Raw genomic sequence first — 14,119 nt, 5'->3', positions numbered from 1 at the left:
TAAACTCTTCAAGTAGTTGAGTTGATTGAAGGAAAAAAAAAAGAAAAAAACAACAGCATGTTTGAGCCATCCCATGTGAAACAGGGAAACCCTCAGAAAAATAGGAAATTTTCTCCATTCTTTTATTTTGCTTGCATGAGTTTAAAGAAAAGCAGTGAAAGCATAGGTCAAGTGCCCTAGAATAAAAAGGAATTATTTCTACTATTATTAGGACAGTAAGAACAATAATATTTCTCTAATTATTTTCTAAATCCTTTGAGATTTTTCTTCAGATAAAATATGGTTCATTCATGCATATATATATATTTATGTGCTTGTATACAAGTGTTCAAGGACTTTGTTTCCATAAAATACTTGTGAAAGGAAAGAAATGTACATTGAGTTTGGAGTTTTATTTGGTTGGTTTGTTAATTGGGAGGGCTGTTTTGGGAACAAGATCATCCAGGAGAAAGGGATTTCCAAGCAGTGCTGTAGTGGTTTGTTCTGTCTGAACACAGATGTGACTCCAGCTGCCCTCAGTGGCAATTGTTACTGCTTCAGTTTTGTAACCTTTCCCTGGTTAGCAGTAGCAAAAAGAACAGGGTCATTTTCCCCTCTATGGGGTCACTGTTACTTGTTCCCAAGCCCAAATAATCCTCCTCAGTCCCACCTCAGTTACATTGAGTTATATCTGTGGTGCAGATGTTCACCCTGAGCTGTAGCTGGGGACATCCCACTAATCCACTGCTCTCCAAATCTTGTATGATCAAAACTGCTTTGTTTGTTTTATGGGTTTTGGACAACATCTGGAAAGCATCCTGTGGTGTCTGGCTACCACTCTTTGGTAAAGCTGCTGCCACTCTTTGGGGGAGCCCTTTGCAAGGTCTTGTTCTTCCTCATGGCTTTGCTCTGGCAGAGGGACAATGCTGGAATATTCCCCTGAGGTCACCCCAGAGCTGCCCTGGCTGCCAGCACTCAGCTCTGCTCCCCTGCCATGCTCCCAAAAGCTGTGCCTTGCTCTTCCCTGGGGGGATGAGCTCCCAGCTCCTGACTCATGGCTCTTCTTCTTTTGGTACAGGTACAAACCCTGCGAGAAGCTGAAGGTGAATTTTGGGACTCCAGGAGTTCCTGGCTCCCGAAGTGGTGAACTATGACTTTGTGTCCTTCCCCACGGACATGTGGAGTGTGGGTGTGATCACATACATGCTGTGAGTGCCCCAGGGCTCTGCAGGCCAGGCTGCAGCAGCCCCTGAGCCCCTCTGGCTGTGACCCCTCCCAGTGAATTCTGCTAAAACCCCCAGCTTTCCATACAGGGGCACTTCACTGTCTGTCCAAAGTTCTAAACAACAAGTGAGCCTTTTGATAAATATGTAAATGTTCTTCTCCCTTATCATCTTACTTAGATAAGGTGATGGTAAATGGGTCAGGTATTTTTTTTTACTCTGAAAAGTTGCCCAAAACATGTGAGAATTTTAATTTTTGAGGACTTGAATTAATTTTTAAATTTGTAATCTGATCATTTTATAATCTTAGACTTGGTGTGCATCTTCTCAGGAGGATTAATATGATCTGTGTTGTGCCATGGGTCTACGAAATGACCTGTCATGAATAGGGCTAAAACTTTTCTCTGACATCTGGATGGCAACCATGGACAGCTTGTCTGTCCAAAGTCTCTACCTTCTGATGAGCTTGTTTTGCATCCCAGAATCTTTCACAGGCATTTTTTGTGAACTGGATACATTTCTGGTTTAAATTTGTATGTTAGCCAAAACCCAATTGAATGAAGTAATAAATGATGGAAGCAATAAAGATGGGCTTAGAGAATAACTGTAAAAAGTAATTTATTGTTCAGAATTCTGTTTAATTCAAGCCACATAAGGAAATGGGCCCTGATTTGGGAAAGCTCTTGAGTCCCTCTAGTTTTCCTAGCTGGGAAAGCACTGAAGGATGTCCCTAACTCCTCACTGAATCCATTCCTTAGGGATCTATTAATGGTACTCCCTGACCTGAGGGAACTGCTAGGGGGTAACACTAAATTGCAACACTTTATTGCCCCAAACTGTTGCCTTATCCTGGCAGGGACTGAGAAGTGGAACCCTCCATAAGATAACAACAGCTACACAGCAGAGGATTCATAGAAGGAAAACTACACCCTGCATATGATAACTGCTCTTCTCCCCCACCCCATCTTTCTTTTTTTAAGGCTTAGTGGCCTGTCCCCATTCCTGGGAGAGACTGATGCAGAGACAATGAATTATGTAGTCAATTGCAGCTGGGATTTTGATGCAGAAGCATTTGAACAGCTCTCAGAGGACGCCAAAGACTTTATTTCCAGACTGCTTGTGAAGGAGAAAAGGTACCTGGGTCTGATTGTGAGCACAGTGGCACCAATGATATTAAATTCTTACCAGGCAGTTGTTTGGATTGCAGCCAACAATGAGAAGTTGCTACGTGACATTTTTGTGTGCTGGCTCTGGGCTTGCTGTGCAGTTCCTCAGTGATTCAGAAGCCCCCATTTAAAAGGAAAGTGTCTGTGTACCCTTGCTGAGGAAAGTTGCTTTGTACAGTAGCATCAATACAGGCAGAACACAGGAAATCTGGAAGGGTTTGCAGTATAGGAATCTATCTCTAAAGCTTTTGCTTCTCTGAGCAAAAACTGTTTCACTGTTTCTATTGTTAGTTTGGACTGTCACAAGCCTTGACAGAAATTGCAAAAATGCCTCTTGAATGCCATGGAGGATAAATGGAAGCTGCAGCTGTGAAAATGTGCATTGTTCTCTTCAAAAGTGGTTTACAGGCTTTTGGGAGATACTAGGGAGCATTTGGGACTTAACTCTGCTTGTGGCTTCTCATTCTTGGCTCCACTGAGATCCAAAGTGATTGCAGATATGAAACAATACAGAGAATCAGGATCATATTGATGTCAGACCATGGCTGGGAGGTTGGCTGGGAGAACAGAAATTTTTCTCTTGCTGAGTAGTGATACAAAACTAATCAAATCAGGAAATGATGCATACAGTAAAACAGATTGTGTGTTTGAGGGGAATTCAAAGGAGTGCTTAGAATATTAATAGCTTCCAGATGATTACCTAAATCAGACAAATCAGTTCTAGTACTAATTCCATTTTGAACAATAGGTTGCTATGAAAAACAAAGAATTAAGTGAAATTTAGCATATTGCTAGCAGGAGACATCTAAGGATTTTTTCTCAGACTGTAATGATGATTTGCTGTGAGACTGTAAACTTTGGAGTTTTCAGTTCTTCTGTGCAATGGGATTAGGGTGTCCAGAGGCACCCTCTCAAAGTCTGGTGAGGAGCTGTGAATGAAGGGAGTATGTGAGAGAAGAATGTTGTCAGTGAGTGGCAGAGCAGGGATCAGCTGGCCCCGTTGTTCACAGGGTGTGTGGCAGCCCCAGCTCTCCTGCAGCCCAGGCACCTTTGCCCTGCTGGGACCCTGGGTCTGGCCTTGGGCAGGACCTTCAGCCCCCTCCCTCCCTTCCTGACTGCTGAAATCAGGGTGGGCAGGCAGGAGTTGTCTTCTCATCAGCTCAGACAGAGCTCAGGAGTTAGGTATAGGTTTTTGATTTGAAGAAAGGCAAATTGAACTTTGTTCTCAACAGCTCAACCTCAAGATTTCCTCTGTTACCATATATTTCCCAAACATTTTAGGATAGGCTGTGGCATTTGGGCCCATTGTTGGATGTGAGGATATTAAGTATGCTTAACTTGATCCAAGTTTAGGGTGAATAGACAATTGTGCTTTTTAAATATGAGGCACAGAATATGTTTTAAATACGAGGCACAGCTAGTGCTGTCAGGACAGACAGATAACACCACAAATGTTACTTTTCTGTTAGCAAAGTTGTGAATTTGCATAGCAAATTGATACATTAACTAAAGCACCGCTCAAGCGAGGCACTGCAGAGCCAGCAGCCGTCCTTCATCCCGCTCACCCCTCCTGCTGGAGAGTGCAGGATGCTGTCAGGATCCCGGGCACGGGCATTGCACCCGTGTTCGTTCATTCGGGGCAGTTTCTTTATCCCTAATTGTCCTGGTTTAGGGCAAATTTGGGAGAAAATCTCCGAAAGGGGGCCCCTCCAGAAAGCAAACCCACACGGTCTCTACCCCCACCGATTCGGGAAGGATTCCTCAGAGAGAAGTGGAAAGAACCTGTTTATTTAACAGGCACAGCACCCCCAGCACACAAAATGAACAATACCGGATGGCACCACTCTGTCACCGCTCTGACAAAGATGACAAATTCAGAAAGTCTCTCTTGGGAGTGGTCGCTCTGTTCTCAGTCCGTCCTGTGCTGGGGCAGCTGCTGCAGCCACAGGGTGCAAACTCTTGGTGTTCCCAGGTCCCAGTCCAGAGCAGGTTCCAAAAAAAGGGGAAAGGAGAAACAGTCCAGGAAAAAAATTGGACTGCTTAGCTAAACTAACTAATGAGCAGAAGAAAAAGCAAGAGCAAAGCAGAGCAAAGCAGAAGCAAGAGCAAAGCAAAAAGCCAAGCAAAAAGCAAAAGCAGCACCATGTACTGCCCTGGGTGTCCCACCAGCTGTGGGGGAGCGGCTGATAGCAAAACCAAAACAAAAGTTTCACTCTTCAGAGCCAGTCTTGAAGGCACAGAACATAATATCCAGCATAAACAGAAGATGGATGGGGATACAAGCATCATAATGTCACCCTAGGACACTAACAAAGAGGAGCCCGGGGCTCCGAGGAGGGGAGCAGAGGGTCGGGCTCTCACGGAGCTCTCGGGGAGCGGAGGGCCGGGCTGTCACGGAGCTCTCGGGGAGCGGAGGGCCGGGCTCTCACGGAGCTCTCGGGGAGCGGAGGGCCGGGTTCTCACGGAGCTCTCGGGGAGCGGAGGGCCGAGCTCTCACGGAGCTCTCGGGGAGCGGAGGGCCGGGCTCTCACGGAGCTCTCGGGGAGCGGAGGGCCGGGCTCTCACGGAGCTCTCGGGGAGCGGAGGGCCGGGCTCTCACGGAGCTCTCGGGGAGCGGAGGGCCGGGCTCCCCGGCTCTCGGGGAGCGGAGGGCCGGGTTCACGGGCTCGGGAGCGGAGGGCCGGGCTGTCCACGGAGCTCTCGGGGAGCGAGGGCCGGGCTCTACGGAGCTCTCGGGGAGCGGAGGGCCGGGCTCCACGGAGCTCTCGGGAGCGGAGGGCCGGGCTTCCACGGAGCTCTCGGGGAGCGGAGGGCCGGGTTTCACGGAGCTCTCGGGGAGCGGAGGGCCGGGTTTCACGGAGCTCTCGGGGAGCGGAGGGCCGGGTTTCACGGAGCTCTCTCCCTCTCCCCACAGCTGCCGGATGAGCGCCACGCAGTGCCTGAAGCACCAGTGGCTCTCGGACCTCCCTGCCAAGGCCCAGCAGTGCAAGCTCCGCCTCAAGTCCCAGCTGCTCCTGCAGAGCTACATGACCCACAGGAAATGGAAGGTAAATAAAGCTGCTTCCACAGGGAAATCACACCACAGGCACAGCCATTCTCTCCTCCTGTGTGGTGGCTCACTGGTGCCCACAGGCTTCTTGGCTGTAAGTACCAGATGTGAAGTCTGTTTTTGCTGTAAATGAAGTGTTTGGTCCTGCTTCTATTTCTAACAAGTTTGGTTTCAATTTTCACACTGACTGCTGTTTACAAGATTTTTCATATTTCTTTCTACGTGCTCAGAGGCTTCAGATGCAACTTTATATTAAAAGCTCATTCTCTTACACTTTTTCCATTGCTAGCAGTTGCACTGATCTGTTGTCACTAAGGAGGAGGGATATAACTTAAGGCAGTTTGTGCCTCCCTCTGCAGTTCAGGTTCCTTCTGAACTAAGTTTTTATGAAGTGATAGGTAATAATTTGTGTTTGAGTCTCTATTTGATTGTAGATAATTGATCCTAAAAGGTGAACACAGTGATCTTGTTAGAAGGAAGTCTGTGGAATTGTGAGGCAAACTCAGGATCATTTCCTTCTCTTCTGTCACTGGGGAGTTGCATTTCCTTGCCAAGGAGTTAAACCAGAGGCTTACACTTCTTTCAGTCCTGCACTGCAACTGCTTGGTGGCAAAATTCTGCACTTGCACTTTAAAGATGACACAATCTAAAGACCTATCACTGTACAATTCATAATAACACTGCAGAACCTCAGTGCTGTGCAGGAACCTCTGCAACCCACACAGGCTGGGGGTCACTAGAGGGAAATGGGTTTACCAGGAAGAGAAATCCCTGGCAGCTGCAGGGAAGTTCCTTTACCTTGGTTGCACTCACACTTGGACTGTTCTGTTCTGTTCACAGAAACACTTTTATGTGGTGGCTGCTGCTAACAGGCTGAAGAGATTTCAGAGTATGTCTGTCAAGCTTGCATGAGCTTGGGTGAACCTCCTCCACTCCTGGAGATGGACATGAACGTGGAAGGGGACTCAGTGTCTCCAAACATTTCTATCCCTGTTTTATAACATAAGGTTTTGGGACTGTCTTCCTCAATTATTTTGTGTGTTAGTGCTGTGGTTCCAGAAGAACCTTAAGGAAGAAACACAAGATTTCTAAAAGCAGAAGCTTTTTTTTGTTTGTTTTTACAAGTTTTTAGTTGTTCTATACAGTGGTGGAAAAACATGGCTGTTACTGGGGCTGACTTCTTACTGAAGGCTTTGATTCTGCAGAGTATTATTGGTGTGTTTATAGCAGAAAACCCCTGGCAGTTTTCTGGTCTCTCACACCAAGCATGGGATCTCTAGACTTTTTTTCCTGACTGATGTTTGTGAGTTACCAGCTTTAGAGAACTGCCACACAGTGGCACAACATGTCCCTCAGGTGTTTGTTACTTAAACAAAAGATACAGACATTGTTTTCTTCTGTATTTCTTTCCAAAAGGTAATTTCCCCACAACATGAAGATGCTTCAGTGCAACTCCAGCTTGGATGGTTTTGGTTTGTTGTTTTGGTTTTTTATTATCCTATTCTCCTTTAAAAAATAGTCACTGCATAGTTAGGAACTGTGAGGAACCCTGGTTTGAGGTAACTTAAGTCAGTCCATTGCTGCAGTTTCTTAGGGCAAGTTGAATTGAGCTGAACTGATTGAACTTCTGGAAGGAGATGTGTGAAACTGCCATGCATACAAATCACCTAATGACTGTTGGGTCTATGCAAAAAGATCTCATGTTGTAGAGAAAAGAGGAGAGTTCCAGAGATTTTATGTTTTTAAAACTTGTAAGTGCGTTTCATTGTCCATGACTGCAGCACTTAAGTTGCTATTTTGCATTCTAGTTTGAGGATTTGTTTCTCCTCTCTGGAAATTTTAATGCGGTATGAGAAGCTGCTATGGTGTGACATGCAAAGCAGGTTTCATTTCTGATAGGTTCAGTGACAGGGAAACTGTTGCCAGACTCTGCCTTTAGTCCAGTTAGGAGGTTGAAGCCCTTTTTTCCCCCCTCACTTAGCTCTTGAACATTAAACCTTTTCTTCACAATATTAACTTATTTTGGATTTTAAACTCTTATGCATAGAGTGGGAGCCACTTACAATCTCTCAGATAAAAGTACAATATTATTTATTAAACCTGTGGTTTCCTGTTCTGGATTCTGCAAAACTCAGTGTGAACTAGATGGGCTCCTAGAAAAATGGAAACTAGTATTACTGAAAGTAGCTTTTCAGCAAAGGCACCTGTAAAGTTCCTCTGAACTTTATGGACTTTGAGAGCCCTTGAATTTGCAGAAGTGTTGGTTGCTAATGATGAGGTTTGTAAGATAGCTAGACCAGAGTAAGGCAATCTTTTCCACTCAAGTGCTTCTCACTTTGCAAAGTCCTGACTTTTTTTGCAGCATTTCCAGAACTGGGACAGAGAAGAATCTTGATAATTTATCACCTTCTATGAAGGCCCACTTTTGTTCATGTTTTCCTTCCACAGTGTTTCTGCATGCTGAATGTCATTGTATTCATTGGTCTGTATATTTCTGAATTAATACTAATAAATTTCATCAAAGTGGAACAAGAATATTCGTCAACATTGGTTTAAGCCCCGCTGCCAAACAAACCTGAAAGTATTTCTGGGTGGGTCCAGAAATACAGGCCAGGCAGAAAACATACAAGAGAATGGAACAAAGACCTCTTCTCTAAGCTTATGACTGCGAGACACAAAAAATCTGTTGCCCAGTCAACATCCTTTCCCTCTGGGTATTTGCCTTCTTAAGGCACAGGCATCTCCTCTATGTTTCTTATTTTGCATTCCAAGTACCTGTGCCAAGAAGATGTCATAATACAAAGCTTTTCTTTCCAGTACTTGGAATATTTGGGACCCCTTACAAAAGCACAAGAGATTTCATTCCTATACACAAGAAAATAAGTCAAATTCATTGACTAAACAATATTTATTTAAAAAACCCAAAAAAAACCTAAAAAATAAGGCTTTATTTTTCTGCTGGCTTTGCAGTTTAACAAGGCACTGTTAGTCCCTTTCCTCTTATTTCACTGACTGCTTCCAGCCAGGGGCCCAAGGGCCTGTAACTTATAACTTATTTACACTTGAAGCAGCATTAGAATGTTACCCTCTTCTTGTAGCAAGAGAATTAAGCTATTCTACCCCTAATGCCACAGCCTGTGAGCAGTCACACACACTTCTGTAAAATCCCACCACTCCATGGTGTCATTTATTAAAAATAACATTCTTAAATACTTAAAACCTAAATAAAATCAGCTGTCTCCCAGGCAGCCATCATTCATGTGCTACTGGGTCTCTTGTTAGAGCAGAGGGAGAGTTAAAATCAAGAGCAAGCAGCAGTTACATTACTGGGTGGCATTACAGAGTCAGTACTCCTTGTTTCTTTTGCCTTAGCAGCATTTTCCAGGATTTTCTTTTTCCATTCCTCATAGTCCTGATTAGTTTCTGTCTTTGACTGTTTACATGGCAGTTCCTCATCCTCTTCAGAGCCTGTGAGGAAACAAGAAAGCCCATGAGAGGCCATCATGGGCAGCATGCTGCTGGGGATAGCAGGCAGTGAGCAGATGGACAGACAGCAGGAAGGATAGCACAGCTGCCCTTCGTTCTACTGGTACTATCCAGGATAAACCCCGTGTCCTGCTGCCAGGCTCTCTGTGCTCCCACAAAGCTCTGCAGGACTGAGAGCATCATGGCCCATCACACAACTCCAACATGAGCAGCAGGAAAGCTCAGAACCACTCCAGTGAGGTGATTGTGTCTCACAGCTAAACACAACTCACCATCTTCCTGCTCACACTGCTCCAGGGTGCTCTGCAAGCTCTCAGGGGTCTCCGCAGCCAGTGGAACAGCCTCTAAAAAAACAAGTAAGTTGCTTTGCTTTTGAATGGTATTTGGAGCTCCAAGGGTGGCTTAAATGTGAATCTTTGACAGCAGTGCCACCTTCCACAAGTACTGTTGTCCAGTCAGAGCAGTTCCTTGGTCCAGACTGTTGCTTGAGCTCTACAAGAGGTGCCAGCACTTCAAACTGGCTGCTTTAATTAGCAGGCTGCTGCATTGGTAACCACACTGACCCACCATGTTCATTGCCCCAAACCACACTGCTACTCTTCTAGGTCACTCAGGCAGGATTATCAATTCTTTCTTTCCTTTGTATTCCATTCCCACTATTTTCATAGATACCCACAACAGGCAGGGAGCTGTGCAGGTATACAGATGCACACTTCTTCCCTGAATTCTTCTGGAAATTCCCAGCTGTCTTTAGTTGTTTTAGGGCTGGGTAATGTTTGGGGTTTTATGGGGCACATGCCTAGGAGAAAGTAGCAGCTTTTGGGGTAGATTCAGGCAGCATGTTGCAGGAAACATCAGGGTATGAAGACACAGGGAGAGAGAATAACTTTCAGTGGGAAAGTAAAAAAAGCTGGAAAAGAAAAAGGAGAAAGAGGAAGCAGCAGAAATACAAGGACATTAGGGCACATATTGTATTTCTCCCCCACAAAAGGGAGCAGAGAGAGCTGCAGGCTCAACAATGGGCAAGAAATATTCCTGACATCTGCCCAGTCTATGAGGAGGGGTGGTGCCAGGGAATGGCTGAGTTGGTAGCAGAGCAGCAAGGCTTATGTTTGTTAATCTTGCAGTGGGGGAAAGGAGTGAGTCAGCCTGAGAAGATGTTTGTGATAATTTGTGTGCCAGGTTGCCATGTTAACAGGATGCAGAAACCAGGCAAGAGGGAGGAATCCAAGATAGGTCAGGTAGTATGGGAGAAGCAAGGAATAAATTGCAGCAGCAGAGACTGTAAAGAGCAGTGAGCATTTGAGAAGAGAGGAAAATATTATTTTTGTCCTTGCCACTTTTTCTCTGGTTTTGTTCTTGCTAAGCTATTGCAACTTCTCCAGAAGCAAGGACTGGGAGTGGAACTGGGCTGCAGGAAACATGTTGGAATGGAATGGAAGGGCAGATTTGGCTGGAAAGGGACAGCTGAAAGTGATCAGACTGAAATCACCAGTGTAACAGGACGGGGCCACTGTGAGGCCAAAGCCAAAACTTACTGCTGAGTTGCTGGCTTATCTTCTCCATCTGATTGCACAGCCGGTCAAATATTGCTTTTTTCACTCCAGATGTAGCCACCATTTTAGTTTTGTCCACTTTTAGCTTCAAACACCTACAAGAGAAAGTTATCTCTGTACAAAGCAACACTCCATCAACTGTCACTTAGGTGAGGTGGTAATTACTGTACAAACTGCCTGTGAGAATGAGGAAGGCAGGCCTGACTTTTTGTCAGCTATCCTTGTGTTATTCAGAAACAAATCTGGTTAAAAACCAGACCCTGCACTACTCAGTCAATACAGCTCAAATGAAACTCAGAGTGAGTTCAGTTTACATAAGGACTTGTTTTAGGAAAAGGTAACTTTTCAGATTTTCAGGGAAACCAGGACAAAATGCCACTATAACAAATAGCTGAATGTGACTGAATGTGTCAAGAGAGCCCTTGTCAGGAGCTGTGCAACTACACAGCACCTATACTCTGAATAAGACTGTCACAAAGTGTAATAATGCTGAGGGAGGAAGATCTTTGCATACAAGCAAATTCTTTTTGGGTGCTGGCTGAGTCACACACCTCTCTTAGCTGACATGGGCCTACAGCTATCAGAGCCATCTCCCAAATGCTACAGCACCCTCGGGATGGGATTGTGTAGCTCTTGGGGATTTTCCTTCTTCAGAATAGCTGCTTCTTGGTGCTCAGAAGCCCTTCTTGCAACTTGAGCAGCATTTCACCAGAAGCCATATAAGTTTTTGCTTTGTGCAGTGCACAGTGAAGACTTCACTATGAGGAAAGGGCTGGTTTGCCCCAGCTTTGCAGGAGCAGGGCAGCAGAATATGCTAAGCAAGACCCTGAATGAATGAGCTGCTGCACTGGCTGGTGTCTCAGCAGGTATTTCATTTCACCAGAAGGTCTCTGGGCTGCACTCACCTGCATGCAGTGCACAGAGCAGCTGTTACAAACAGGGGTTTGGAGAAATCCAGGTCCGCTCGCTGTGCTTCCGAGAGGCTGCACTCGTACCTGGGGAACAGCAAGAGACCCTTGGACCGGGCATTTGCCTCACATGAAGCTCTCAAATCCATCTGTCACTCTGACCTTGGACAGGTCTGCTGGGCCACCTGGGCCTCTGCAACTCACTCAAGCAGAAACAGCTGCTACTGCCTGAGAGGAGCAAAACAGGTGAGGAAAGGAAGGGGGCTGGGATGGCCTCCTCTTCTGGAATTAGAGGTGTTTCAAACCGGGGATCTGGAGCAAGGCATGTCACTAAAATCTACTTATTGTGCTCCTGATCCACACAGCACTTTTAGCTCTCCCTAACATCTTAAGATTTACAGTGAGATGCTTTCCATAAATCCATCCTACAATAGAAGCAGCATTACAGTTTCTTTGTTCCCTGGAATGTTACAGAGAGGAAGGCTTATAAATGGAATATGACAGAGTGGATGTGCAGCACTGAAAAATGTCATTTTTTATTGTCCACGTGCCCCAGGCTATTTTTTTCCAGTTTGTATTAAGTGCCACCAAGAAGGCACAGCCTTTGTGCCCTAACCTAACAGCATTAAACATGTGCTATCAGGGGGACAGCCCTGAGCTCTTCAGGGACTGCTCTGCTCAAAGCAGATCATACAGAATGGGAAATTTTAGTTAACTCTGCTGAATCTCCACTGAAGTGTTCTAGCTATTGGTTTCACAGGTAGAGTGATGTGTATTTTAAGAGATCTCTATCCCCAAAAGGGAGGATTTATTTCTACTGAGCATTACTTCTGAACTGTGCTATGATCAGCAGTTAAATGGATGACAGTGTGATGCTATGGGCAAATACAGGGATTTAGAATCCTTTATTTTTTACACTATTCCCAGCTGAAAAATTCCTAGTTGGACAATCAGTTGCTGAGATTCACAGACTAATCTTTCTAATAGGTATTCTAAAAAGTGGCCCAGCTCATGGCTGGATTTTCAGTGCTAAGAACTCACCTGAGTGCTCCAATCAGTAGGAGATATCTGGCCCTTCCAACCATCAAGCTCTTTACACAGCTGAAGAGCTAAGAACCCTACTTGTGGTTCCCAGTGTGCCCACCAGAGCTTCCTCACCTCTGCAGGATCTCTGAAGCCGTGTTCACTGCCTCTGAGCAGCAGAACTGCACAGCCAAGTCTCGCATCCCCAGCCTTTGGTTCACCCCTAGCAAACACTCCAAAGACTTCATGGAGCTCTGGTAGGTGGTCTTGTTCAAACCAGAGAGTTTGACACAATAGCTCTGTCAAGAAGACAAAGACAAGCCCCAAGAATTAGCAAGAGTCCTTTCTGACATCTTAATCAGGCAACCAATATAACCATTAAGTTCAGTTACTACACTAAACAAATTTGTGCAATGAATAATGTATGTTTTGACTGCACACAGAAAGATTAACCACCTAGGAATGCCACATCTTTTAATGCAGTGATATTTTTAGGCTGTTTCACTGCGATTAAGTTTTGACATTTCTATATATGAGATGGCCCCTTCATCACAAGGTAATTAGTGACCAAAATTACCAAAGCCTGGGTTGAAGACATGAGCAAGACATGACCTTCACGGAGTCAGGTCCAATTAAATTCTCCTCTGCTGTAAATGGACAATCAGAATAGGTTACCAGGCGTTATTTTGACAGCTCCGTCCTGTTCACCTGGCAGATTTACAGATGGAGGTTTACAGGTACCCCTGCAGTGAGAGATTTCTTAGAGCAGCTGCTTTCTCCCCACAGTAAAAGAGACATCTTAAATTTAACATCTTTGTTGGTAATCTATTTGTTACTACAAGAGTTCAAATCAAACATTGGTATAGTTCACACTATACCAAAGCAAGCTTACTTTGTGAAGGGACTATGATGGTGATCCCAATTTTCACTGTTTCAAACGGAACAGTGAAAGGTCTACCATAGCAAACTGCGGGCTTTAGGGGCAAGTTAGTTATTATTTCCCATTCCTGCTCCCAGCACACACTACAGAACAGCGGTTTTGTGGAGTCAGGCAGAATGCACCAGCCAGCCAAGTCACACGCTCTGCCTTACTTTGTCAACCGGTTGTTTCATGAAACTCGCCGCCAGGTCCAGGCACATCACAGCACTGCTCGTCGCCGTCATTTGAGCCATTAACCCCGTGCACTTCACCTGCGACAGCCGCAGATACTCCTCAGCTTTTCTGCAAAACACCCAGAACACAAAGCCCTCGTCAAAACCACAGCTACGAGGCACAACGTTCCACAGGATTCGACCCAAGGGTCGGCAGTCCGGCTGCAGCACGGCCTGAGGGCCCGGGGCGCTGAAGCGGCACGGCCGCCCTTCCCTGATGCTGAGCAGCAGCAGCTCTGCAGGGCAGGGCCGGCAATGCTTCACCGAGCCCGCGGCTCCCAGCGCATCCACGAGACTCAAGGCGGGCGCTGCTGCGGTGCCAGGCACGGCGCGGGGGAGCGGAGCGGGTCAAGTCGGGCCGGCCCGGCAGGACCCGCTGTCCCGGGCGGGACCAGCAGGGAGCCGGCTGCGGGCAGGGCAGGGCAGGGCAGGGCAGGGCAGCGCGGGACGAGCGGCGGTACCTGAGCAGGGCAGGCTCGGCCAGGCCCAGCCGGGCCGCCATGGCCCGCACGGCCCCGCGCTCCATCGCCCGCCGCGCCTGGCGCGCTCGCAGCCCATTGGCCGGCCGCGCCGCCAA

General features: G+C 46.3%; 2 protein-coding genes across 3 annotated transcripts in view; one reads left to right on the top strand and one right to left on the bottom strand.

The window, feature by feature from the left end:
* Nucleotides 1-7,952, top strand: part of MYLK3 (myosin light chain kinase 3) — a 45,626-nt gene extending 37,674 nt beyond the window's left edge. Inside the window, 5 exon segments of the mRNA XM_054516140.1 lie at nt 1,058-1,100; nt 1,102-1,187; nt 2,183-2,335; nt 5,283-5,415; nt 6,258-7,952. Coding sequence (XP_054372115.1) covers nt 1,058-1,100; nt 1,102-1,187; nt 2,183-2,335; nt 5,283-5,415; nt 6,258-6,329 — 487 coding nt within the window. The 3' untranslated portion in view covers nt 6,330-7,952.
* Nucleotides 7,953-8,306: 354 nt separating this feature from the next.
* Nucleotides 8,307-14,075, bottom strand: ORC6 (origin recognition complex subunit 6). 2 transcript variants are annotated; one of them, XM_036390181.2, is made up of 7 exons: nt 14,004-14,075; nt 13,483-13,612; nt 12,526-12,689; nt 11,365-11,454; nt 10,442-10,554; nt 9,176-9,247; nt 8,307-8,885 (listed from the first exon to the last, which is right to left on the bottom strand). In XM_036390181.2, exons 1-7 carry the CDS (start codon nt 14,066-14,068, stop codon nt 8,719-8,721), a joined length of 801 nt encoding a protein of 266 aa, XP_036246074.1. In that variant the 5' UTR covers nt 14,069-14,075; the 3' UTR covers nt 8,307-8,718. The 2 variants fall into 2 exon arrangements, with proteins under 2 accessions (XP_036246074.1, XP_036246075.2); XM_036390182.2 differs by lacking the exon at nt 11,365-11,454.
* Nucleotides 14,076-14,119: the final 44 nt, after the last annotated feature.

This window comes from Molothrus ater, chromosome 12, assembly GCF_012460135.2.
Source record: "Molothrus ater isolate BHLD 08-10-18 breed brown headed cowbird chromosome 12, BPBGC_Mater_1.1, whole genome shotgun sequence".
Classification (NCBI taxonomy): domain Eukaryota; kingdom Metazoa; phylum Chordata; class Aves; order Passeriformes; family Icteridae; genus Molothrus; species Molothrus ater.
The sequence above is the reverse complement of the archived record's forward strand: the minus strand, read 5'-3'. Positions and strand labels throughout refer to the sequence as shown.

What these genes read in the sequence shown, in the direction of transcription:
- ORC6 (XM_036390181.2), bottom strand. Translation starts at nt 14,068, where the DNA reads ATGGAGCGCGGGGCCGTGCGGGCCATGGCGGCCCGGCTGGGCCTGGCC. An exon ending in GCTTCAGAGATCCTGCAGAG is followed by an intron (nt 11,455 to 12,525) that starts GTGAGGAAGCTC and finishes GCTGTTCCCCAG; the next exon opens with GTACGAGTGCAGCCTCTCGG. An exon ending in GCAGTGTGAGCAGGAAGATG is followed by an intron (nt 8,886 to 9,175) that starts GTGAGTTGTGTT and finishes GTTTCCTCACAG; the next exon opens with GCTCTGAAGAGGATGAGGAA.